This window comes from Halichondria panicea, chromosome 2 (assembly GCF_963675165.1).
Source record: "Halichondria panicea chromosome 2, odHalPani1.1, whole genome shotgun sequence".
Lineage (NCBI taxonomy): Eukaryota > Metazoa > Porifera > Demospongiae > Suberitida > Halichondriidae > Halichondria > Halichondria panicea.
In genome coordinates, this window is record NC_087378.1 from 323321 (window position 1) to 346224 (window position 22904).

Consider the following 22904-nt stretch of genomic DNA (forward strand, 5'->3'; position numbering starts at 1 on the left):
TATCATAGATAGAAAAGGGAGGGATTGGAAACGAATCACGTGTGCCGAACACTCCTTGTCTGCCGGAAGCATAGATCAAAGAGGGAAGTGATCACTACTTATACTTCCTCAAAATAAAAATTGTGTTCCAGCCAGCTGATTTCGAGTATATGGCTTTCAAATTCTAGTTCTCAAGAATGGCTTTCTAGCTCAGGTCTACATTTGCACTGTACAATGGAAAGTAGTGCTCCTGCTCCATTTCAGAGTAAGTGATGTTGAACTGTTTGTTAATAATAAATAATAATTAATTACTTTCCATTTACTTTCTTTCCTTTTCATGTAAATGCAGGTAGGTTTAAGGAAGCTTTTATGACTGTTTTGACAGAGAGTACATAGATTCAAAGCTTCATCACCAGAGGAAGCAGTTGCCCTCAACACAGCTTCTGCGTTGATAGTTAATTTCGTTGGAGGGTTCTGAACATAGTGTGATGGTTCGGGCTGAAATTCTACTCAGAATTGAAGTCGTGACACTCTGCAGCATCATTTAATTATCATGCACAGTTAAATTTATAGAATTGAACAATAATTTATCACAGTTAAGAATTGAACATTCAATGTGATTGAACATGTTATGGTTGTGCCTTCTTTTGGGAAGGGGTTATTCTCATCACCTAGCTGCAATGGTCGCCTTCTATTGTCTTTCAGCAGTTGCCTCTAATTGTTGCACATGTGCTGTTGATCACCCGAAGAGCCTGTGTTCTTAGCAAATTCACTAACATTCGGGTTCTCGTTGGATTTACCCCTATGTCTTTGTTGGCCAATTTAACGGGGTCCTGGCACAACCTGTTGCTGATGACTCCAGGTATTGTGAACAGATATCTAACCATCTCCACAAATGACCTCACTGCAGGTATTGTTATAAAAGTATAGTGTGGGCAATAATCAGTATAGCATGCTTACCAGTAATCCTAAATTCATTCTTTCGTGAATGACGATTCAAAATTTTCACGGCATTTCTGTAAGTGCAAACAAAGACAATGCAAAACTTCAAATACTCCTCTAACAGTATATTAGCAGAATATATTCAACTAGCCCTTTTTAGAGATGAAAAAAGGAGACAAAAAACACTCCTGAAATACTTTATTTATTGATATAGTACAAAAGTTTCACTTGTATCATTCAAAAAGTAATACTTACGCAAAGCACTAGGACCCAAGTATACAGTTTGACACAGGTACAAACTGCAAATCAGCTTTACATATGTGCTAGAGGGAGACATAATTTTGACTATCACCTTACCCTACAAAACTGGCCTATTATTCTGCTTCAACTCTACTGAAGTAAGTTTCTAACTTACCAGGTATGAATACAGTTAAGCCACGGACATCTGGCCTAACCCAGAAGTCTAAGTTAGACTCTAACAACGTCTGCAAGAACTGAGTCAGAGAAAATCTTTGTTACAATCCCGCCAGAACGTGATTACGTAACAAGACAAGGAGTGTTTCAACGGATATCATTGAAATTGTCGTTCGTTTCCAATCCCTCCCTCTTCTATCTATGGTTGTATATTCAGCATAAGGTGGGGAAAGGTCCTCAAAAAAACTAACTGTCTCGAAGGGAAGCCGCGGAATGCCTTTGTGTACCTATGAGAGGGGTGGGGCTGCTTGGTGGTCAAGAAGCTTTCTAGCCCCTTACAACAAGTGATGAGTAACTGCTCAACAGGTGACTATCTGAGTGATGTGTGTGCGGTGATTGTGAAACAAGGAGTGGGGAAGGCCAGGGCTGACATACTCTCAAGACAGCTAGTCGCTAATGGAGGAAGGACAAAAGATAGCCTTGATAGTACAGTGACTCACGTCCTAGTGGGTAACAATGTCCGTTTGTCTCGTGTGCCACACTTGATGAAACTAAAGCAAGTGCCTGACAATGTTCTAGTACTGAGAGCTGATTGGCTGAGTGCTTGTCTAGTGGAAGGACGAAATATTGGTCACGTTCAGTACATCGTACCCCCGGAGTCCCCCGTCAAGATAAGCCACACCCCCTCTCCCATCAAGCCATCACCCTCGACTACAGTAACTAAGAATAAAGTGCCAACACCTTCAGAATCTCAATCAGAAATTGTCAAAATAGAACCAGATTCTACCTCCACTCCATTGGACGTACCTCATGACCCACCCTCTACACCACCAGACACATCACATGACCCACCCTCTACCTCTAGCATGACCTCCCCCAAGGTAAGGGGGTACTACTTGCTCTCTCATGTCCATCACTCTTAGTCCCCCTCACAGGCTGGCATGTTCAGAGTGACTGACCGTCGCTGGAAGGTGCGGCTGGAACCACACAGAGCCAAGGGACGGTGGGAAGATGCGGACTCTGATAGTGATTACTCAGGGGACGAGATGGAGGAGACAAAGGAGGAGAGAGACAAGGTGAGGCATGCTAGTACATGCTTGAGATGTGTGGTTTGATAGTAGCAGTTGTGGTCAGGGCATGTCACAGCATGCCAGAGCATTGATCATCATCCCTCACAGCGTGTGGAGTTTGCCAAGCAAGAGGTGGCTACCTCCTCCCTAGCCTTGATCCCAGGCCGCACTGAAGGCCTTGTGAAGGAGGCTACCTCCTCCCCTGCCAAGAAGAAGGTGTGTGGGTGTGTGAAGATGGTGGGTGGTGACGTTTGTGTATTGCAGGGACGGTGGATTTGTGAGATGCCGTCCTCAGAGATCAAGGAAAGAGTCAACCTTAACAAACACATCACTGACAAACTGGAGGTACGTGCGCCGTGTCTTGTATGACCTAAACACTCCCTACCCATGCACACAGGATCTGGTGAGTGTGTACCAGAATAGTGGGGACAAGTGGAGGGCACTGCAGACCAACAAAGCAATCCAGTCCATCAAGAGACAGACCACAGAGATCACCTCCTATGAGGTAGACCAACTAGTAGAGGGAAGAGGAATTCCTTTTCAATTTGTATTCTGTTTCTCATACAGGAAGCTCGAGACCTGCCGTTTGTTGGTGAGCGGATAGCTAACAAGATTGATGAGATTATCTTCAGTGGTGGTCTCAGACGATTAGAGCACGTGGACAAGGAGAAGGAGGCGGTCCTCACCACTTTCATGAACATCCACGGTGTAGGGAAAGTCATTGCACACCAGTTCTATGCTCAGGTGAGAGCTCCAACTAGTACGTACATCTCCAGGGTTATTGCTTATGCTCTTTGTATGACAAAGAACCAAATTCTGGTACTAACTTAGCCCCCCTCCTCACTCATGCATTGTCAGGGCTACCGTACTCTTGATGAGCTACGAGACAGTGGAGTGCTCAATAGACAGCAGACGATTGGCCTGAGGCACTTTGATGACTTTAACGAGAGGATGACTCGGGATGAGGTGGCTGAGATCGAGGAGAGGGTGAGGGTGGTCTACTAGTAGGCACACTGTCAATACTGTACACACCTCTATTGAACATACTGCCCTAACTAAGATCCCGTATCGTGGTTGAGATCACTTAGTTGTAGCTACTGATTTCCCTACAGAGCGCTTGTAGACTCTTAAGTGTTGTAACAAGTGTTGTCTCTGTGCAGGTAAAGGAGTTGTGTGTGTCCATTGTCCCGGGCATAGAGGTGGTCACATGTGGTTCGTATCGCCGTGGCAAGTCCACCTGTGGAGATATTGACCTCCTCATCACTCATCCTGATGGCCGCTCACACAGAGGAGTGTTTGAACAGCTGCTAATACAGGGGAGGGAGGTGGGGTTCTTCACAGATGACCTCTCTGTACATAATGACCCCGGGGGACAGTGCAAGTACCTGGGGGTGTGTCAACTCGGGCCAAATAGGAAGGTAGATGATCCTTATTATGCTCAGACCCTATACCCTAGTACCCCCTCCCCTCTCCTCACATAGTATCGTCGTATAGACATCATCCTGGTACCATACAACGAGTTCCCCCTGGCTCTGCTCCACTTCACTGGTTCAGGCCACTTCAACAGATCCATGAGGAATAAGGCCGATAAGATGGTGGGTCCATACCCTAACCAGTCATGTCATTGTTTATTGCCTCCTCCTATAGGGAATGTCCCTCTCAGAGCACGCCCTGTGTACTGGAGTCATCAGAAAGGTATTGCTCTACACCACATTGTCTGTGCACGCACGTACAGTGTACATATATGTTCAACCTTATAATTATAGTTACCACTACTTTACAGTAGCTTATTATGTCGAGTATACACACAGTATTCACTTCTTTCTACCCCCTGTGCAGAATGGGGCTAAGATATTTGATGGTACCCCCCTCCCTGTGACCTGTGAGAAGGATGTGTTTGACTACCTCAACACAGAGTACAGAGTAGCCACTGAGAGAGACCACCCATAAGCTAGAACTAGTGAGTAGTGCAAATCATTCTTGAACATAAACAACACTCTGGAGTTATAATTTTGATCACATGCTTTGTTGCTCAAATATTCATGTTTTATTTCGGTTTGTTCAAACAACTATTGTCCAGTAGCATTGTCTAGAGATATTACAGCTGCAGTTGATAATGCTTGTGTCATCACTTTCTCTTTACTTGCTAGCGTTAATCACAGCCATATTCGACAATGAATGCAATATTGACAAATGGTTTTAATGTCAGTACAGCATTTTAGACGGCAAAAATCATCAATTCTCATTAGCAACCCTTAGCCGAACATGGGTATTAACCTAAGTCAAAGCAAGCAAACAGGTAAGTGTCCCCTATATACTAAGTGTTGGTACCTGGTGCTGCATGATCTCACTCTCCAAGGCTTCATTGACGAGAGTGGAGAATACAACCAGGAGTGTTGGCATGAGTGGGTGCTGTATCACAAATCCAAGTCACTACCTGCCTCGTTGGATCGTGGGTCAAGTACTCTCAATGAATTTGAAAGGCTATCTAGCAAATCTGAGCCGCCTACAATAAAACGTAAGAAAGCTCCAACTTTTACAATTGGTCCTGCTACCAACAACTCGCCAGAAAGTGACTCCGACAAAGAGTTAGAACCACACATTCTTAATGGTGAGATTCTCCGCATTTTTTTGCATGATTATTCTAAGTATACACCATTTTTGCAGGCGTATACTGCATACAGAAACCAGATGTGATTGATATTACATCAGCAGGGGCAATGTATCCAACAGTTAAAGATCAAAAAACAGCCTTTGGTGTCAATTTTGAGGTTCCCAAAGGAGCTGTTCCGACCGATGCTGCTACATCGTTAGAAGTGGCTGTTTGTCTCAGTATCGGTTCGAGCCAATACCCAGAGGACACCACTCCCATCTCCCCCATCCTCCAGCTACATCCCAAAGAAAACTTCAAGCTCCTGCAGCCGATCACTGTCACCATGCCACACATACTCTCTGAGCCCTCTGATATAGGAGTCATGAAAGCTGTGACCACGGAGGACCGGTTTGAGAAAATCGATACAGAAATTACTCTTGGGAATAAAGATGGACATGGAACAGCTACTTTCCGTTTGGAGCACTTCTGCTACATACAGCTGTACACTAAACTAACACCCGATACAACAAAAACAATTCGCTATTGTATTTTTCCAGTTCTACCCAGGAAGGTTCCCTTTGATGGGTCGTTTATGCTGTACTTCTGCATAAGTTATCATATGAAAGAATGTCGTGAGGTAAGTACACTCTAATTATGTATACTGACTCCTTGAGCTAGTGTTTCTGTACGTACAGGCAATTGAAGATCAGTGTAAGAATATAGCAAAGCTCAAGGAGCATGGCCATGAACTTGTAGAGGACAAGCTTCAACCGTTTTTGTTCAAGCCTGAAGCCAATAGCATCAGTGCTACCTGTACTAGACCCAAACAGAAATCAGGTTGGGAGTGGAGAAATCTCAACGGAGAAAGAGGAGTGAGTTTAGTATATTATACAAGTCATGTGCTTTTATTGTTACATAATTATGCTAGTGTACAATGAAGTTGATTGTACATGTATGCTTCCCCAGATTGTAACAGAATCAGTCAAACCATGGAGCATGGACCCTGCTAATCTGAAGGATGAAGCTAACAGATTTCTCTATCCCCCCAGCTTTAAGGTAGAGGTACGGGGCTCCGGAAACAGAACAAGTCAAGATGAAATCGTTATGAATTTCTCTGGAAATACCGAGACACCTCTTCCAGATATTGGTTTTTACCTACCAGGTAGTATAGGGTGTGTCATGACTGACATTGATGCTTTGATTGCCTTAGGGAATAATGCTGCCTTGAATCTAGGAGACCATGACAAATCGCATCTGTCGTTAGGTGGGACAAGTTGCATATGCTCTATTATTGTAATTAGCTCCAATTCATCCAGGTTCAACTGTATACGACTCAGCTACGTGTACCACACAAGAATCAGTTCTTAGGACTAATTATGAGGACATCATCTCAATGGTTTCACAAGATACGCAGGGTGTTGCTGACAGCCTGTTCTCCAAAAGGCTTATCGAAACACCAATCCGAGATGACGTGAGGGATGATCGCAGAGGTTCCAACAGAGACAGGGCAAGAAAAATTGTGGACAACATATTTGATAGGATTAAAGGAAAACATATCAATTACGAGCAATTTCGTACCTTTTTGGACATTCTTGCTTCTCAAAGTCAAGAAAACAGCCAGAAAATAAAAGAAATACTTGGTAACTTGTAATTAACGTGCATTTGCTTAATTTTGTGTATCAATACAGATTCGGATAGAGAGAATTTGAGTCCCACGATTGAAACCGACGATCTAGCCAGCTCTTTAGATTCAGTGTTTGAATTTGAGGCCCCTCCTTCTACATCTGACATTCCCGGGTCCAGTGGTAGCAGTGACAGTGAAGAAACTCATCGTCGTATCACTCAAGGACAATAATTCATAATTATCGTACATGCATGCATAACTTAGCTGTGGAAAAGATAAGGTGTAATTGTAATTCATTGCCTTTAAATTTAAAAGAATGTGCTGACAATATCTCACAGCTAGATCTAGTTCAATGATTTGTCTGCACTCGTACTCTTCAATGCATCCAATAATTATAATGTGTTATATTCAAATTTCAAGACAATAATAATTGTAAAATAGCTAGATCTTCATGAATCATGATTTGTAATTGTATACATGTACATGTAGTGTACATCAATGACAGCATTGCAATGAATTATAGGCCACCTACAGGGGGGGTTATGGTGGGTTGGCCACGCCCAGCTAGGTTGAGGATCTGCATCATCATGTCTGATCATGTCCACTAGTCACTGTCTGTGTGTCACCATAGATAATAGAGCAACTCTTTTATCTATGACTACATTCTGTCGAGTATGTACCTGCAGCAGTCAGTCAGTGCACATGAGTTGCGTGTGTGCATGCAGAGAATTTCAGATTGGCAAAGTTAGCTATCAAAAACAGACCCATTTCCACGCATGCTTTTTCTTCAAAATTAATTAAAAGGGTCTGAAAGCATGCAATCATTGCCACCATTCAGTAGACATCATCCTGGTACCATACAACGAGTTCCCCCTGGCTCTGCTCCACTTCACTGGTTCGGGCCACTTCAACAGATCCATGAGGAATAAGGCTGATAAGATGGTGGGTCCGTACGTACCCTAACCAGTCATGTCATTGTTTATTGCCTCCTATAGTTATAGTTATAGTTACCACTACTTTACAGTAGCTTATTATGTCGAGTTTACATACAGTATTCACTTCTCTCTACCCCCTGTGCAGAATGGGGCTAAGATATTTGATGGTACCCCCTTCCCTGTGACCTGTGAGAAAGATGTGTTCGACTTGATTACCTCAACACAGAATACAGAGTAGCCACTGAGAGAGACCACCCATAAGCTAGAACTAGTGAGTAGTGCAAAACATGTTACTGTAGCTAGTAAATGAACAATCAAAGCTGTTGGTTTTATTTGTGCTCAATCATCATTGCATTGTCTATAGCATAGCTGTTGTAAGAATTAATGTATTATTTTGGCCTTCACAATAAGTGTCATTTGAATTCATTGTGGGAACATATTGTTAGCAGGTGTTTACCCTATTCATTTTATGCTCGTCACGTTTTGCATGACCTCTTAGAATAACTATATTCATGTGCCAGACATCGTATATAGCTAACCAACTAGCTGCTGATCTGTGAGAGTATACAGCTGTGTAGAAACAATACTTTTTTGGAAGCCACCATGGCTGAAGGTAACTAAATAAGTATCAACCTGAATTGTGGTTAACTTGTTATCTGAATATATTAGCTGTTTCAACTGTTTTCTGTTTCCATACACAGGAGGGAAAGGCGAAGAATTGCCAGATTATGGGGAGGATTGGACACACATTGAATCAAGTAACTTTCAGACAATATAATTATGCATTACTGATTAATGACGTGTGTTCACTATTTAAATCGTGACACTCTTGTGCAGGTGATGCTGAAAAACTCAAGCTGCTGTTACCTCCAATGAATTATTCTGTCTTTAACAAGGATGGAGTAAACATAGACTTTGTTGAGCCAGGTAATCATTTACAGTTAATTACTAGCAAATAGGAGACTTATTGATGCATGATAACACAGTTGCCAACACTGCGGACACCAACCTTGAAGTCAGTGATGATCCTGCAGCTGCAGGTAAAGCGCATGCATGATAATTATATATATATAGCACTTATTGATGATGATAATACAGTTGCTGACTCTGCATTAAGTACAGACACCAGCCTTGAAGTCAGTGATGATCCTACAGATTCAGCCAATCTGTTGTCAACCAGCACTGATGAGTTAGCTGCATCATTACCATCGAAAGATCTGCCTGCAAGTAATAGTAAGGAGCTTCAAGTACGATTGTTGCATGCATAATTTATGCTAGAATCATTTGCAGATCAAACTGAAACAACCAGTACTTTTGATAAAGATGCTAGTAAGGGACCAACTATGCTACTTCAGGGAAATGAAAAACCTACTGAATGCATAATTCAAGGTCACGAGGACTGTACAGTAACCACTCAAGGTACTCTATTGTAACTAACTGATTGGTTGCGTTGATACATCCATACAGATTATGTGCAACCGCCCACTCTATTTGAGGTGTCTTCTGAAGGAGGAACATGTTCTCTCAAGGATCTGAATGTTACCATCAAAATTCCACAAGGAGCTGTTCCGCCTGGTGTTAAGGCATATTTTCGAGTAGCAGTGTGTCTTGGCAGTGGACAGAGTGTGTATCCAGCGGGCGCAATCCCCATCTCCGCAGTCTTTTTGCTACAAATGACAAACGGAGTTGAGCTCCAGGAACCTGTCAGAATTTCTCTGCCGCACTTTCTGTCGGACCCTGCTAAAGTTGGTGAAATGGGTGTTATGAAAGCTCCACACGACGAGTCTGGTCCCCCAAAGTTTATTGAACAGCCTTGTAAAGTTACACCTGTAGATGGGCACGAAATAGCCACTTTTTCTATTCAGCACTTCTGTTACTTGCAATTGTATACAAAAGCAAAATCTGAAGAGGCTTTGGAATTCAGGTACTGCATTTGTCCGGTTTTGCCTCTCTTTTCAAATATGCCTCTTGGCACACCATTTTTTATGTATTTCTGCTTGACGTACTTTGATCCAACTTTCTTGATGGTGAGAGTCACTAGCGTGTGTGCTTAGGTATGTATGTATTACATGTGTCTATTCTTCACCCCTCAGGCACTTGATTCACAGTGTGAAACAGTTCCCAGATTAAAGAACCATCGTGTTGATAAGGACAGAATAATACAGTTTACTGCATCACACAGTTTGAGGGTTAGCACTGTCAAATATAAAGTCAATAAACCACAACGCAATAGTGGCTGGCAGTGGGACGTTTCTTACACTGTGAGTATTTTCTTTAACTTCACCATTGTATATAGGATTGACACATAACGTCTTTTTTCCAGGCTCTAGATATGCCTCTTCATCCCTCAGAACACACTGATAATGGCTTTAAATATTTGTTCAACTCATTCCTCTATCCTCCAAGTTACAAATTGGAGGTCTGTGGCTCTGGGAGCAAAACAAATACAGATATGGTTGTAGTAACCTTCCGAGACTGTTCAGGAAAGAAAATTGAAATAGCGGTGCCGCTACCATCTTATACCCCTGGTAAGTGTACACAGATTGTTACTAATAAACGTTATGATATTTGATTGACTTTACCTCAGGCCCCAAAGAGCCGGAAAAGCTTTCTCCTGAGTACATAGTGTTCAAACTATGCTCAACAAAGCTAATACAGATAATAAAAATAGTCGCGGTTACCTTTGGTGATGCTCTTTGGTCAGCGGACTTGATACCGAGTGATGTGTTGGACTGCACGCGGGAGATGACACACGCTGTAGAGAAAGCTCAGAAGCTAGTGTATACCATAAGAGACTCTATTGAGCATAGGCCGAGCAAGTATCATGACTTTGTTAAAGTTCTGAAAGACAATAACGAATCATGGGCGATCAATGCCCTCAGCACACTGGATAAATGCTACAGTGACCTCAAAGGGAAATATATTTCAGAAGTACTAGAACACCACAGAACAACTCTTATAGTGGAAATTAATCCCATATTGGGCAGAGTAATCAATCGTCTCTGGAGATTGTGTATTGTTCGAGTTCCTGACTCTAGGAAGTCGGCCCAAGATGTCATAACTATCTTAGGCGATGAGCTGAAATGTAAACCATGGCTGTTTAAAAATGCATGCATTGCTCTCGGCATTGGAGGCCTGAAAAAGGACACTATTAAAACCATTCAAGGTATGTCAGTGAGTATGTGATGAGTGTTCACAATGTCATATCATGCAGTTACGGTGTGTAAGCGCTTCCCTAAAGCTTTGAAGGAGACACAAGTGCTTGATGGGAGTGGTGGTAGAAGAGAGCTGATGGTAGAGAACACTCCTAAGAGAACCCTGACTATGCCGTGAACAATGGTGGAACAAACACATAATGTTTATAATTAATTTGCGCATATGTCATAATTTTTGTTCTTTGTTGTGCCATTAAGTCTGTACATTTGTAACAGATGTAAGAATTTATTATGAATATAACGGGCATCATGTGATCATGAATATGATTAACACTGACAACCAGATATTGTACGTATTGTTATATCCCAATGCACATTATCCCCACTTTTCATTGGCTAACTATAACCACCAACATTACATAATTTGTATCCTCAAGCATAATTATAATTCCCTGGGAATATATGCAAGAATATAAAATTAGTAATTATGGTGACATCATATCATTAACTGCATACAATGGATAAGGAATTACTGCTCTCTGTGTGGATAATGACATGCACAAGGTTCAGTTAATGTTTGGGCATGTATTGATGTACAAGTTCATGTAGTCTTTTGTTCTCATCACTCAATCTGTCCACTTTGTCATTGAGCACTGCAAACTGGTGGGCCAGCCCCTCCTGTAATGAAGGAATAGTTAGTCAGTCAGATACAAACAGGGGAGGGGGTATGGTGGGTGGGCATGGTGGGTGGGCACACACACACAGGAGGGGGGGGTATGGTAGGTGGGCACACACACACACAGGAGGGGGGGTATGGTAGGTGGGCACACACATACACAGGAGGGGGGGGTATGGTGGGTGGGCACACACATACACAGGAGGGGGGGTATGGTGGGTGGGCACACACATACAGGAGGGGGGGGTATGGTAGGTGGGCACACACACACACAGGAGGGGGGGTATGGTGGGTGGGCACACACATACAGGAGGGGGGGGTATGGTAGGTGGGCACACACATACACAGGAGGGGGGGTATGGTAGGTGGGCACACACATACAGGAGGGGGGGGTATGGTGGGTGGGCACACACATACAGGAGGGGGGGGTATGGTAGGTGGGCACACACACACACAGGAGGGGGGGTATGGTAGGTGGGCACACACATACACAGGAGGGGGGGGTATGGTGGGTGGGCACACACATACACAGGAGGGGGGGTATGGTGGGTGGGCACACACATACACAGGAGGGGGGGTATGGTGGGTGGGCACACACATACACAGGAGGGGGGGGTATGGTGGGTGGGCACACACATACACAGGAGGGGGGGGTATGGTAGGTGGGCACACACACACACAGGAGGGGGGGTATGGTAGGTGGGCACACACATACACAGGAGGGGGGGGTATGGTGGGTGGGCACACACATACACAGGAGGGGGGGTATGGTGGGTGGGCACACACATACACACAGGAGGGGGGGGTGGTGGTTAAGGCTGACCTGGAGAGTGAGGAACTGTCTGATCATGTCCACGGTCAGTCCTCTAGTGTCCCTGTGCACAGAGTACCTGCAGTGTGTGTGTGGAGAGGATTTGTTGGTTGATGCAATATTATATCCTCAAAGTTAGCTATCAAAATAGACCCATTCCCATGTTTTTTCTAAAATTTTAGCCTGAAAGCAGTCATTGATTTAAGCACACCATTCAATAGAGCTAATATGAAAGAGCTAAAAACTGCACTATTACATATGTAATATGCACACACATAAGCAGTGGTCATGGGAGTACAGTAATGTCCTCTCACCACAGCTCCTCAGTGGAGTCCTTGACAACCCTCTCCAGGTATTGGGTCTGTACCCCACTGGCCATAGAGGGGGGTGGGGCAAGAGGGGAATCCCCTCTCTCCTCCATGGTAACCTGTGCAGTACAGTCATCACTATAGTATACAATATTGATGACAGTACCAGAACTCACAGTCTCAGATGGTACCAGTAATGGTGTCTCTAGGTCAGCACGACTGACATCAGTCACTGTGTGTGTGTGTGTGTGGGTGTGCGTAGTGTGTGTGTGTAGTTGGTGGGTATGGGGTAGGGATAAGGATGTACTCACCTGTTGCCCTGGTAACTGGCTCCAATGCTTGTGATACTAACACAGAGTGTTTTAAACGTGGCTCAGGAGGTGGTTCCTGAGGGGTCATGTGACCTGACAACAAGGGACTGCTTGTATCAATCAGTAATGGGGACTGTCCGATTAATAAATCACCATGACGACCACTGTTTAGGGGGGAGAATATTCCAGCCCCTGAATTACCACTAGTCGTTGAATGAGCACTTTTGTTTGATTGCAATAGAGGCGTTGCTATTGGCAACCTGGGGAAAGGGGCCTGTACGACACTAGCTGGTGTAGAGGTGGTCAGGGTGTTGTTGGTTGCGGGGGGCTGACTGATGGTGGGGGGTCTCTGTGTGGGGGGTACTGATGCTGTGATCTTGCCAGCTGATGAGAGGGGCGTGGTCATACTCTTAGAGTCAAGTGGACTGAAGATACCTGGAGCCGATAACATTGATTGAGATAATGCTGTACACAACAGCTACTGCCATATATTGTATCAACGACTTGTATCTATATACACAATATTAGTAACTCACTCGACATATTCCCACCATCACTGTTGGCTGGTGTAACCATGGCAGAGGCTGTGGGGGGTCCTCTCTTACCACCCCCCTTCATGAGACTATAGGGTGTGGCCACCTCCAGTGGAGCCCCTCCCACTCCTCGCTGCTGGGTGACAAACGGTGTCATTGTCTCAGGGAGAAAGGACACATCTTGTCGTGGCTCTTGAGATGACCTCTGACCCCTGGGTGGGCTCTTGTTGCTCATGCTGGCATCTACAGTGTAGGGGCAGGAACACACAATAGTGATTATCCTGGTGAAGGGGTGCTTACCTTTAGAGTGTGATCCTCTATCTCTCGAGGAGCTCCTCTTAGCAAGCATCTACAGAACAAACAATAAACAAAAATCTACCAACACACACACACTCTTCAGACAAGGTAATGGTTCACACACACACACACACACATTGTGGGCACCTTGAGTGGAGTCTGTGGTGCTATGCGGGTGACTGCCGTCTGGTGAGCCTCAGTGACTGACTTGGGAGTCTTGAGAGAGCGCAGCTCATACAGGTAGAGCTTGCCTACAGGGGGACACATACACACACTGTACATAGGCTGAACACACACACACACACATACCATCAGTTCCTCCTGCTAGTAAGGTGGAGCCATCCCTCAGAATACTGACAGAGGACAGAGGGGTAGGAGCAGCTATCGTCGCCACCATCCTGTGTGTGTGTGTGTGTGTGTGTGTGTGTGGTGGGTGGGTATACACAGTGTAGTGTGTGGAGATGTGACTCACTTTCTGGTCTGCAGGTCGTAGCAACGAATGCACGAGTCCAGTCCAACACTGACCATGAGGATCTTGTTGCTGGGAGTGAAGCTCAGGTCCGTAGCAACATCTACACGGGGACAGAGGTCAATGCAAAGCAAAATAGCTCACTTTAGAAAGTCTCTACAATAACAACTTTTGATTAGATGAAATTGGGATCTAAAACACACTCTTTGTGAGGACTACAAAATAAAATGTACCAAAATTATTTGTTAAGACAGGTGTGTGTGTGTGTGTGTGTGTGTGTGTGTGGCTGTTCCCCGCCCCCATACACTACCTGAGTGTTTCGTTGTGAATGTTGTGAGCTTCCTCTGTGACTCTATGCTCCACAGAGAGACCTCCCCTCCCTCACACACACAGCCGAGGTGAGACTGCTCCATCAGGGACACACTCAATCTAGACACTGCCTGTAAGGAGTGGGCACCATCTTAGCACACTGGCTGTTGGTGAGTCTGATGGACCCACTCACCTGAGGAGAGGGTTGGTCTGGGGTCAGCTGGACACTCTTACCAACACCGGAGAGGGAGTGGAGGAATATGTGTCCATCCTGTCCCCCGGACACCACCAGTTGATCATTGCTTGTAGCCACCACACTGTTGACAGCTCCACTATGACCCTGTGTGTGTGTGAGGGAGGAGTGGGTGTGAGGGAGTGTGTGTGAGGGAGTGTGTGTGAGGGGGTGTGTGTGAGGGAGGAGTGGGTGTGAGGGAGTGTGTGTGAGGGAGTGTGTGTGAGGGAGTGGGTGTGAGGGAGTGGGTGTGAGGGAGTGGGTGAAGTAATGAAGAGATTACAAAGTAGATTACTGGAAATGTTTTGATGATATTCTTGTGTTTGAGGTCCCATACAAAGACAGAGGAGTTGCCACATCCACTGGCGAGGTAGCGGCTGTTGCCTAGGAGACAGCCACAAGTGAACGCACCATCCTCCTGTCAGTGTGTGTGTGTGTGTGTGAGTGTGTGTGATGTATGCGCTGGTTACCACCCACCTTGTGTACAAGGTAGCTCCAGGTAATGATGTCATCTCTAAAGTCACACACAGCCACTCTGTCCCCACACTTGGGCACCACTGCCAGCTTAGAGTCTGGCCTTAGTTAAGAGGAACAACCACACACAGTCACTAGGGTAGCTACTACAGTATGTAGGGGAGGGTACTGGAGCACTAGCTACTAGAGTATGTAGGGGAGGGTGCTGGAGTACTAGCTATTACAGTATGTAGGGGAGGGTGCTGGAGTACTAGCTACTAGAGTATGGTGATGGGGGGGATACTGTTGGAGCTCCATGAGAGGGAGGAAATATGATAGTCAGAGTCTGGGAAGGGCTCAGCAGCTCTCTTCCGAGTCAGCGTCTTCTCCTCCCAGAATACCACACTGTTCCGAGCACCAGTCACTAACTCTGTCATTGCACAGGCTTTGTCTTTTGGGTTTCTCACTACACCACATATTGGGTACGGGTCACCTTGCACATGAAAGATGGGCGTGGCTCATTTTTTGATTTTGGGGTTTGAGAATTTGAGCATGCGCAGTATCAAAGTATCAGCCTCGATTTCAAGCCGCCGTGTCTTTGAGTACTAACTACCCTCCAACTCCACACAATTTATAACAAACAAAGCAGAGTGAAGGAGCTAACGATTAACAGTGAAGAGTTAGAGAGATGGAGAACAAATTATACTTCATAGTGGTCATTGTGTGTCTATTGCAACTGTCCACCTCTGTCATCTTACAGGATACCCAAGGTGAGCCCATCACTCAGTACTGTTGCACAGGCTAGAGCTAAGACAGTCTCCTGTGTGTGCATGCACAAGACAATCCATGCAAGGTGTTAGACTGATCACATAATAGTATTGTTAGTCCGCTCAGTACTCAGTAAGTGTTTAGCTGCATGCAAACGTGCATAGTTAGCTTTATTATTGCATACTGTATAGAGGGTATATTTCGAGGGTATAAATGTTTGGTTATCGCGGATTAAGCATATACTGCGAACATTTATAACCCTGAATTTAATATCGCATGCATGCATGCTGCAAAAAGGCTGCTATTCTCCGAAAAATTTAATCCACGAAAACCTTTCTAAAGGCATTTCCTCTACCCTCGAAATATATATACCCAACTATATTATATACGGTAGTTAGCTTTAATTGTACATTGGTGTAAAGGAACGCTGGTCTCTGGAATTATCACCTTTTGTGTGTTAATCAGCACAAGACACAAGATCAATGCTCCTGTGTTGGGCCAATACACTGACCCCCAGGCACAACACACCACCGCCTTGGGCATCTTCTAATCTCGTTTGACTACAACTGTTTTGCATACTAGACCACAAAAGTGTGCATTTTGCACCACAAATCTTGTTATGCAGTCATTGTTTGAGGCCATATATGCCATGGTTTTTTGTGTATACCCCAAACAACCCTTAAATTGGAATTGGCCTAGCTATTAATCATATATTTCTCTGAGCAGCAGCTGAGGCGACCACAGTGGAGTGTCAGGAGTCAGAGTACCGAGTAATGGAGGGTCAGAGTGTGCAAGTGTGCCTCCAGTTCACAGGACCACTCTCCATTGATGAAGATGAAGAGAACCTTTTTGTGGTAGCTAATGTCTTCACTCAACCTATCACTGCCGGTGAGCTTAATTATTACACTATAATTATACATGGAAATTTGCAATTATTGTACATGTCAATATCTCCTAGCTTTCTTTTGATAATTATGATTATGATTATTGCACTCTCTCTCTCTGTAGATGTATCTGACTTTGGGGCTACCAATTTGAGCTCCATTATGACTTTCAGTATGACCTTTTCCCCTAATACTCGAGGGTTGTTTTCGTTGCCTTGTGTTGAGGTGGTGAGCCGTATGGGCGATGTTCGTGAGGGTGTGAGGGTTGTGATAGCACAGCAAAAACCTCACGAATCACTCCGCAACTGTACAGTGTATATTAGGGACAAGGGAGAGACCACCACGTCAGGTAAGCTAGTACACTCGTCTCTGTTGTTACGTAGAGTTAATTTTGAAGCATTTGAAATAGCATTCCAACGGAAGCTGATAATTCTCCATCACCTAATTTGACAATACCTTCACTGGTTTCAATAATCAACAAACTATTGCTGTATCCGGCCTGAACCCTGTACCCTATGTTGTATAAATAAATTTGTTCATTTCCTCTCCTCCTCTGACAGGTTCTACTGAAGTGTCATCCACTGGGGGAATCCCCCAATCACAGGGCACAGTCGGTGCTATTGCTGGAGGTGTGGTGGGTACTCTCATTGGATTGGTCGGAATCACTGTCGCCATAGTAACTCTCGTAGTGATGTTCTGTTGCTGTCACCTAAAGGACAAGAATTTAGAGTAAGTTAATAAATTAATTTCTAATCACGGTAATAATAATTATTTGCTATTCTTCCGCAGCTCTGACAAGTGTAGGCCTAAACCAGTGGTATACAAGTAAGTTCATAGTCTAGTCTTCTCAGCTTTAGATGATGAGTGGTCATTTCTAGCAGGAGGAGTGATTCCAGTGGTTCAGAGGTCGGTGTGGTCACACCCACTAGAAGGGGAGAGCTTGTCGCTGTACCAATGGACAACCCAGTCTACAATGAAGAAATGCAAGGATATGTGGCAGAAGGTATGCTGTTGATAAAGGTGACCTTAATGGAAAATTATTCACCAAATTTCTTTCTTCCCACAGACCCTCCCCCCTCCAGTCCAATCTATAGCAATGTATCTCACGAGACACTCCCGGAGGACTATGAGATACCCCTCCCATTGACCAATCAGAATTCAGTCGACCAGACTGCCCTCCCCTATGAGGTCCCACTGACATCACGTAGCAACTCTAATGACTCAGCAGGAGCCTCGGGAGTTGATCACATGTACCACACACTCGAGACACCACGGAAGATATGAACTGTCTGAACAATTATTTAGGTACAAATTTATTATCCCCAATTTTTTATGCCCCTCCAATCAAAAGTCCTATATAATGCCGATCTGGAATCTGCTCCTGACAATGTTAGTCTCGCACAGCCATCCCCGGATGTTTTCTATTTGAACGCTAGGTCGATAACAATTTTTAATCGGGGCTGGTGCGAGACTATGACAATGTGACTACATGTATAGTGCTAGTGATGACAATCAGCAGAAAAGCTAACTTCGAGTTAAGGCCGCAAGGACATTACTAGCCTCGATTAAAAGCCGGAAGGAGGCTATTAATATTAATAGCGGGAAGTTGGTTTACTTCCGGAAGTCTATGCACTGAATGGGCTTCACTGAGCTAGCCGGAGAAGACAGAAGATTTGCTTGTTGTTGGCTACATAGCTGTGACATCCTGGCTGAGTTGGTGTTGTACAGAACAGGCCGCAGGTAGAAGAATCAACAACAACTATGTGAGCTCAACTATGAGAAACTAGCGCTAGCTATGAATATTAATAATAGTACTATACCACCTTGACATTGTGCTAGTTGGTTAGCTCAAGTACAAGTGCATCAGACAAGCTATGCATTATACATTGTAGAGATTGTGTGTTGCATAAGTTACGGTCATTGGTAGCTAGTGTAGTGAAGGCTGACCCCCTGTGTAGAGTGAAGGCTGACCCCCTGTGTAGAGGACCCCCTGTGTGACTATAGAGTGAAGGGGACCCCCTGTGCAGTTCGTACCAGCAATGGTTGTGATATTAGTGCAGCATTAAAATTACATAACGATTTTCGGTGCCAACCATGTAGTGTCTCAGCCAGGTTTCCACTGTGGGGTGATATAATTAACAGCATGCAATAACCTTGATCTCTGCAGGGAGCAACAATACGTCCAGGCTGGTTGGGCCCCCGCCCATCCCGTGGTGCACATGGAGTATGCAGGCTTTGCTGGAGGTCATCCCCCACCTTTCACAAGTCCTCCGGCAACCCCCATGACCCCTATGACTCCTGTGACCCCTCACCACGCTTTTCCAATGCCTCAGTACGACTTGCCCAACCATTACAACAGGTACTGTGTACACGCACACACGTTGCTTACTGGTCCATCACAAACAAGGTCCCTTATGCTAACACCGTCTCTTATGCTAACACCGTGCTTGATGACGCACACAACAACTACTTAACTGGTGGGTGTGGCTTGTTTACTACTTGTAAAGTTCTGTCTGTAGGTTGTGGGAATGTAGTTGTTCTAGACATGCTCTAGTTCATCTGTGGACACTCCCTCCACCAGACCTTGAGTACAAGGCCATATCTGGCAGCTATAGCTAGCTAGGACATAAATGTTTGGGTACTGTAGACCATACATGACAGGACTTGTGTGGGGGTTATTTCGAGGTTGATTTGCTCAGAGGTCCCACATAGGCTGCTTTGGTTTTCTGGCTGCAAATTGACCTCAATATTGTTGTCTGGTGGTTAGCCTCCTGTAACCAACACTTGTATGGCCTGTGGTCACCATGGCAGCAGCTCTCCTGGGGAGAGTAGTTATAATAATAATGTCTGTTAACTATTTGCTTTGCCCTCAGGCTAGGCAGTGTTGAGATTGCTAGCTTCCATTGCTTGTACAACTTTGGGAGCTGAGAAAGGACTGCCTTGTTATATACCTACATGTACATGTAAGGCTAGTGCTGTTGTTAGGTGGAGCGTTAAATGCTGGCAAATTGTGTGTCTGTGTTCTAAGTTGATTGATGTGCGGGTCACATGTCTTGTTTCATGTGGTGTCTTCAGAGGCAATCAAGTGGCAGTGTACAACTCAACACCCTTAACCAGTGTACCCCATTCACCCACTGTAATAGTGTTTGTACATATCCTTAGCATGTATGTCCATGCATGGTGTACAGCCCTTTCTGGGAACTGGGGTAACTCGAGATGACTGCTGTGGTACATCACCACATCCCCCCCCCCACACACACACACACACACACACTTGCTCTGTCCTTGCTCTAGGGCCTACAGTGTACTGTGTAGTTAGTGATGCTATAGCTTTGTTGAAAGATGCTGTACATGTGCTATTATAGTCTGTGTTCATGATATGCACCACTGTAGGGTTGCTTTCTAGTGTCTGAGAGCTGTGTAGACAGTTCTAGATACTAACACACTTGGTTGTCTCTACCAACATGTCCCCCAGCATGATCTAGCTCACTAACTGTCTGTCTGTCTGTCTGTCTCTCTGGTTGCATGCTTCTCCCAGTGGGCAAGATCAGCCTACTCCTTTGGATGACAGCCAGGCCCACCTGCCAGCTAGCCACCATCACCACCATGATGTATAGGCCAGGGTCTAGCTGTAGCTGGGGCTGTAGCCAGAACATTACCTGTTTGTGTGAATGTTGGCTAGTACTCAAATATGACATCATGGTAATGGTACCCACGGGAAGTATTGGATATTTTCTGATAGAGATATTGAGTTTCATTCTCATACACATGTAGCAGCTGTATATAATCACCATAGTAATCGGTCATACTTGATATATGATATAACCTCCAGTTAACCAGAATTTTCCCACACATTCTTCCATTCCTTTACCGTCCCTCCCACCCCCACAGTCATCCTCCACCGCCCCCTCAATACACCCCGCCCCCAGACTACAGACTGTTTGCGCTGTGTCAGCACCTTTCCCAGAACGGGGCGGCCGGCGGACTCAAGGATAGGGACAGCAAGTTCTGGTGGGAGGAGTTTATGAACGAGTTCTTTCATGAGGCGGCCACTCTTGTCATAGAGGTGGATCTGGGGGAGGGAACACGGAAGTTCAGTGAGTCATAAACTTTCATTATGCATGGGGGGGCTATCTCAGCTCGATCTGTGCACCACACAAGTCCTAGGGTTCTGCGACCACTATGGTTGATTGATGGACCCTTGTGGTTATAGTTAGTGAGGGAAAGTTCCAGGTAGACCCCCCTTCCCTCGTCATTGCCATGGTTATACCCTCACAGGACTGAGTAGGCAATGGATACCATTCTACTTCAAGAGCTTCTTTGAGAATGGAGTGACATCACTGCACCTGTGTCTGGGAGAGGGGAGCAGCACTTATCATCAAGGCCTCTTAGAAATGGAGTTCAGGAATACTATCATGGAGACACATCACTCGTCCCCTCAGCCGACAAAGGTGGGTGTGGCTTGTTGTCGTGGTAGCATGTGGTGGGGTCCCTATAGATGTACGAGTGTGCTGTAGTGATAGTGTTGGAAGCCATTGTTTGATTTTCAACACAAATCGGTGGTTGTTGATTTTAACACATCAGAGCAGTAGCAAGATACACAGAGAGTGTTGGGTTATGTTAATGCATTGTCGTTTGCTTTGTCACTCCTCACACACACACACTCCCCCCTCCCTCACACACACACACACACCACACACACAGGTGTGCACCAGTGGATCTCTTATAGTGGACTTTACACTGGAGGAGAAGCCACGAATCATCTCGTGGTATTTCCACATCAATGATCACATGGAGTTCGTACCACGGAAGAACACGACTCATGTAAGTCATGTGATCATCTCTCTCCTCCATTACTACATACATGTCCCTGTAGGAGGAACCAACTGGTGTCCTTAGCAACATCACCTGCAGAGGTTTGCTCCCGGCTACACAGAAACTGCTCTTTGTAAGTCTTGCGACTAGTGTGTGTGTGTGTGTGTGTGTGTGTGTGTGTGTGTAGGTCATTTAACTTGTTCTGTCTTGGCTGTATGCAGGAGGTAGGGTTAATGGACTATCAGGAAACACCTCGGTCTGCAGGTATCAACTCCACCATCGCAGCAGGTACAGTGTATACACTAGTACTGTCTGCTGTGTATGTATACCGTACTGCAGTAGATCATCGATACTGTGTACTATAACTTGTGGTCCCTCCCTCTAGTAACCTCGGGTTGTCAGTGGCCATCGTCACAACCTCCCCAGCTCATCTCGATGGGAGGAGACCAGTTCCAGATCACTAGTGAAGGTACTGTATAAGTGTGTGTGTGTGTGTGTGTGCGTGCGTGCGTGAGGTTTATTGACACTGTTTCATTCATTCGCACAGTTCCCGGGCAACCCGCTGCTCTGATGAATGGACATGTTCAAGCCGCCCCCACAGACTCTACCATTAAGTTGTCATGTAACAAAGTGACCTCGCCCATTGCCACACCCACTAGCATGATGGTAGCCACTGAGGCAGTACTACTGGGAGACACCAGTGAGTATAGTGTACCAGTGTATATACAGAGTACCAGGAGTGAGTCAGATTAAGGATTGGTAGCCCATTAATTTTAATCATGCTAGGTTGAATGTGTGTACCCTAGTGTTTTTTTGCTAAACCTATCCTTGCATGCTAATTAACGTGTTATTATTTTTATAGTTGCTTTCTAGCTGTCATAATATACACGGTGTTTTTCACCCGCCCACTCAATGCAGCTGACATTCTGAGTCTATGTGTGGGCGGTGAGGAGCGTAGGATCACAAAAGTGCACTGTCAGCAGAAACAAGTCCTCTGTTCACCACATCACAAGATGGACGCCCCCGTGTACTATAACCATAGCAACGTGGGCGCGTGGGGAGCACATGTCAAGAGGGAGCAGCTCACTCAATGAACACAATCAAAACATCCATCATTAAATTTTTATCTACACTATTCAAAACGCTTAATTGCAACTTTGGCTAATTTTTATGTGAGCTTTAATTGATTCTTAATTACCTCCTACAACGTGTTGTACGTGCCCCTTGTTAATCACACCGTGAAGTGGCTGTCATAATTATTATTATTATTATTGATTATTAATTGTGTTGTGACGATATTGCTATAGCAACCTGTACCAATCAGTG

At 45.0% G+C, this 22904-nt stretch overlaps 6 protein-coding genes and 1 long non-coding RNA gene across 12 annotated transcripts; 6 read left to right on the forward strand and 1 right to left on the reverse strand.

Moving 5' to 3' along the window:
* Position 1: 1 nt before the first annotated feature.
* LOC135332317 (uncharacterized) lies at positions 2 to 646 on the forward strand. Its single transcript, XR_010393181.1, has 2 exons — positions 2 to 244; positions 329 to 646. It is a non-coding gene; the product is annotated as an uncharacterized LOC135332317 (long non-coding RNA).
* Positions 647 to 1612: 966 nt separating this feature from the next.
* Positions 1613 to 4474, forward strand: LOC135332292 (DNA polymerase lambda-like). Of its 2 annotated transcripts, none has more exons than XR_010393180.1 (11): positions 1613 to 2216; positions 2271 to 2411; positions 2514 to 2621; positions 2670 to 2750; positions 2803 to 2910; positions 2973 to 3149; positions 3264 to 3392; positions 3566 to 3823; positions 3900 to 4000; positions 4053 to 4100; positions 4245 to 4338. XR_010393180.1 is itself a non-coding variant. In XM_064527677.1 (11 exons), the coding sequence occupies exons 1-11, from the start codon at positions 1683 to 1685 to the stop codon at positions 4353 to 4355; spliced, it is 1809 nt and encodes a 602-aa protein (XP_064383747.1). In that variant the 5' UTR covers positions 1613 to 1682; the 3' UTR covers positions 4356 to 4474. The 2 variants fall into 2 exon arrangements, 1 of the variants encoding a protein (XP_064383747.1); XM_064527677.1 differs by having other exon boundaries at positions 3887 to 4000; positions 4245 to 4474.
* Positions 4475 to 4562: 88 nt separating this feature from the next.
* On the forward strand, positions 4563 to 7035 carry LOC135332294 (uncharacterized). The gene is made up of 8 exons (XM_064527679.1): positions 4563 to 4704; positions 4765 to 5016; positions 5073 to 5635; positions 5694 to 5870; positions 5965 to 6160; positions 6209 to 6262; positions 6315 to 6638; positions 6687 to 7035. The coding sequence occupies exons 1-8, from the start codon at positions 4671 to 4673 to the stop codon at positions 6851 to 6853; spliced, it is 1767 nt and encodes a 588-aa protein (XP_064383749.1). The 5' UTR covers positions 4563 to 4670; the 3' UTR covers positions 6854 to 7035.
* Positions 7036 to 8067: 1032 nt separating this feature from the next.
* Positions 8068 to 11013, forward strand: LOC135332284 (uncharacterized). 4 transcript variants are annotated; one of them, XM_064527667.1, is made up of 11 exons: positions 8068 to 8170; positions 8259 to 8315; positions 8395 to 8484; positions 8544 to 8597; positions 8680 to 8790; positions 8836 to 8976; positions 9025 to 9584; positions 9651 to 9818; positions 9881 to 10085; positions 10145 to 10723; positions 10772 to 11013. In XM_064527667.1, the coding sequence occupies exons 1-11, from the start codon at positions 8161 to 8163 to the stop codon at positions 10888 to 10890; spliced, it is 2094 nt and encodes a 697-aa protein (XP_064383737.1). In that variant the 5' UTR covers positions 8068 to 8160; the 3' UTR covers positions 10891 to 11013. The 4 variants fall into 4 exon arrangements, with proteins under 4 accessions (XP_064383737.1, XP_064383735.1, XP_064383736.1 ...); XM_064527665.1 differs by having other exon boundaries at positions 8070 to 8170; positions 8656 to 8790; XM_064527666.1 differs by having other exon boundaries at positions 8070 to 8170; positions 8656 to 8790; positions 8848 to 8976.
* Positions 11014 to 11135: 122 nt separating this feature from the next.
* Positions 11136 to 15614, reverse strand: LOC135332286 (protein NEDD1-like). Its single transcript, XM_064527670.1, has 15 exons — positions 15416 to 15614; positions 15136 to 15230; positions 14954 to 15076; positions 14620 to 14766; positions 14428 to 14557; positions 14121 to 14220; positions 13958 to 14046; positions 13796 to 13899; positions 13652 to 13700; positions 13355 to 13594; positions 12819 to 13253; positions 12684 to 12739; positions 12514 to 12626; positions 12212 to 12278; positions 11136 to 11390 (listed from the first exon to the last, which is right to left on the reverse strand). Exons 1-15 carry the CDS (start codon positions 15546 to 15548, stop codon positions 11283 to 11285), a joined length of 1989 nt encoding a protein of 662 aa, XP_064383740.1. The 5' UTR covers positions 15549 to 15614; the 3' UTR covers positions 11136 to 11282.
* Positions 15615 to 15711: 97 nt separating this feature from the next.
* Positions 15712 to 18267, forward strand: LOC135332308 (uncharacterized). Of its 2 annotated transcripts, none has more exons than XM_064527695.1 (7): positions 15712 to 15881; positions 16606 to 16767; positions 16888 to 17112; positions 17324 to 17492; positions 17553 to 17588; positions 17642 to 17766; positions 17830 to 18267. In XM_064527695.1, the coding sequence occupies exons 1-7, from the start codon at positions 15800 to 15802 to the stop codon at positions 18045 to 18047; spliced, it is 1017 nt and encodes a 338-aa protein (XP_064383765.1). In that variant the 5' UTR covers positions 15712 to 15799; the 3' UTR covers positions 18048 to 18267. The 2 variants fall into 2 exon arrangements, with proteins under 2 accessions (XP_064383765.1, XP_064383766.1); XM_064527696.1 differs by having other exon boundaries at positions 17645 to 17766.
* A 102-nt stretch (positions 18268 to 18369) lies between these two features.
* LOC135332303 (uncharacterized) lies at positions 18370 to 22892 on the forward strand. The gene is made up of 10 exons (XM_064527689.1): positions 18370 to 18526; positions 18931 to 19122; positions 20655 to 20860; positions 21042 to 21214; positions 21468 to 21587; positions 21640 to 21711; positions 21800 to 21866; positions 21964 to 22047; positions 22126 to 22278; positions 22497 to 22892. Coding segments are annotated over exons 1-10 (1245 nt in total). The 5' UTR covers positions 18370 to 18524; the 3' UTR covers positions 22673 to 22892.
* Positions 22893 to 22904: the final 12 nt, after the last annotated feature.

Excerpts from the sequence above, each read along its gene's own strand:
- LOC135332303 (XM_064527689.1), top strand. Across the intron at positions 19,123-20,654 it reads TTGCCCAACCATTACAACAG|TCATCCTCCACCGCCCCCTC; the intron begins GTACTGTGTACA and ends CCACCCCCACAG. Across the intron at positions 22,048-22,125 it reads GTTCCAGATCACTAGTGAAG|TTCCCGGGCAACCCGCTGCT; the intron begins GTACTGTATAAG and ends TCATTCGCACAG.
- LOC135332292 (XM_064527677.1), top strand. The coding sequence starts at position 1,683 with ATGAGTAACTGCTCAACAGGTGACTATCTGAGTGATGTGTGTGCGGTG. Across the intron at positions 3,150-3,263 it reads CACACCAGTTCTATGCTCAG|GGCTACCGTACTCTTGATGA; the intron begins GTGAGAGCTCCA and ends ATGCATTGTCAG. Across the intron at positions 3,824-3,886 it reads AACTCGGGCCAAATAGGAAG|TATCGTCGTATAGACATCAT; the intron begins GTAGATGATCCT and ends CTCCTCACATAG.
- LOC135332294 (XM_064527679.1), top strand. The coding sequence starts at position 4,671 with ATGGGTATTAACCTAAGTCAAAGCAAGCAAACAG. Across the intron at positions 5,871-5,964 it reads ATCTCAACGGAGAAAGAGGA|ATTGTAACAGAATCAGTCAA; the intron begins GTGAGTTTAGTA and ends ATGCTTCCCCAG. Across the intron at positions 6,161-6,208 it reads TATTGGTTTTTACCTACCAG|GGAATAATGCTGCCTTGAAT; the intron begins GTAGTATAGGGT and ends TGATTGCCTTAG.
- LOC135332308 (XM_064527695.1), top strand. The coding sequence starts at position 15,800 with ATGGAGAACAAATTATACTTCATAGTGGTCATTGTGTGTCTATTGCAA. Across the intron at positions 15,882-16,605 it reads CATCTTACAGGATACCCAAG|CAGCTGAGGCGACCACAGTG; the intron begins GTGAGCCCATCA and ends TTCTCTGAGCAG. Across the intron at positions 16,768-16,887 it reads CACTCAACCTATCACTGCCG|ATGTATCTGACTTTGGGGCT; the intron begins GTGAGCTTAATT and ends CTCTCTCTGTAG.
- LOC135332286 (XM_064527670.1), bottom strand. The coding sequence starts at position 15,548 with ATGACAGAGTTAGTGACTGGTGCTCGGAACAGTGTGGTATTCTGGGAG. Across the intron at positions 14,047-14,120 it reads TACGACCTGCAGACCAGAAA|GATGGTGGCGACGATAGCTG; the intron begins GTGAGTCACATC and ends ACACACACACAG. Across the intron at positions 12,627-12,683 it reads TACTGGTACCATCTGAGACT|GTTACCATGGAGGAGAGAGG; the intron begins GTGAGTTCTGGT and ends TGTACTGCACAG.
- LOC135332284 (XM_064527665.1), top strand. Across the intron at positions 8,316-8,394 it reads TTGGACACACATTGAATCAA|GTGATGCTGAAAAACTCAAG; the intron begins GTAACTTTCAGA and ends ACTCTTGTGCAG. Across the intron at positions 8,485-8,543 it reads CATAGACTTTGTTGAGCCAG|TTGCCAACACTGCGGACACC; the intron begins GTAATCATTTAC and ends ATGATAACACAG.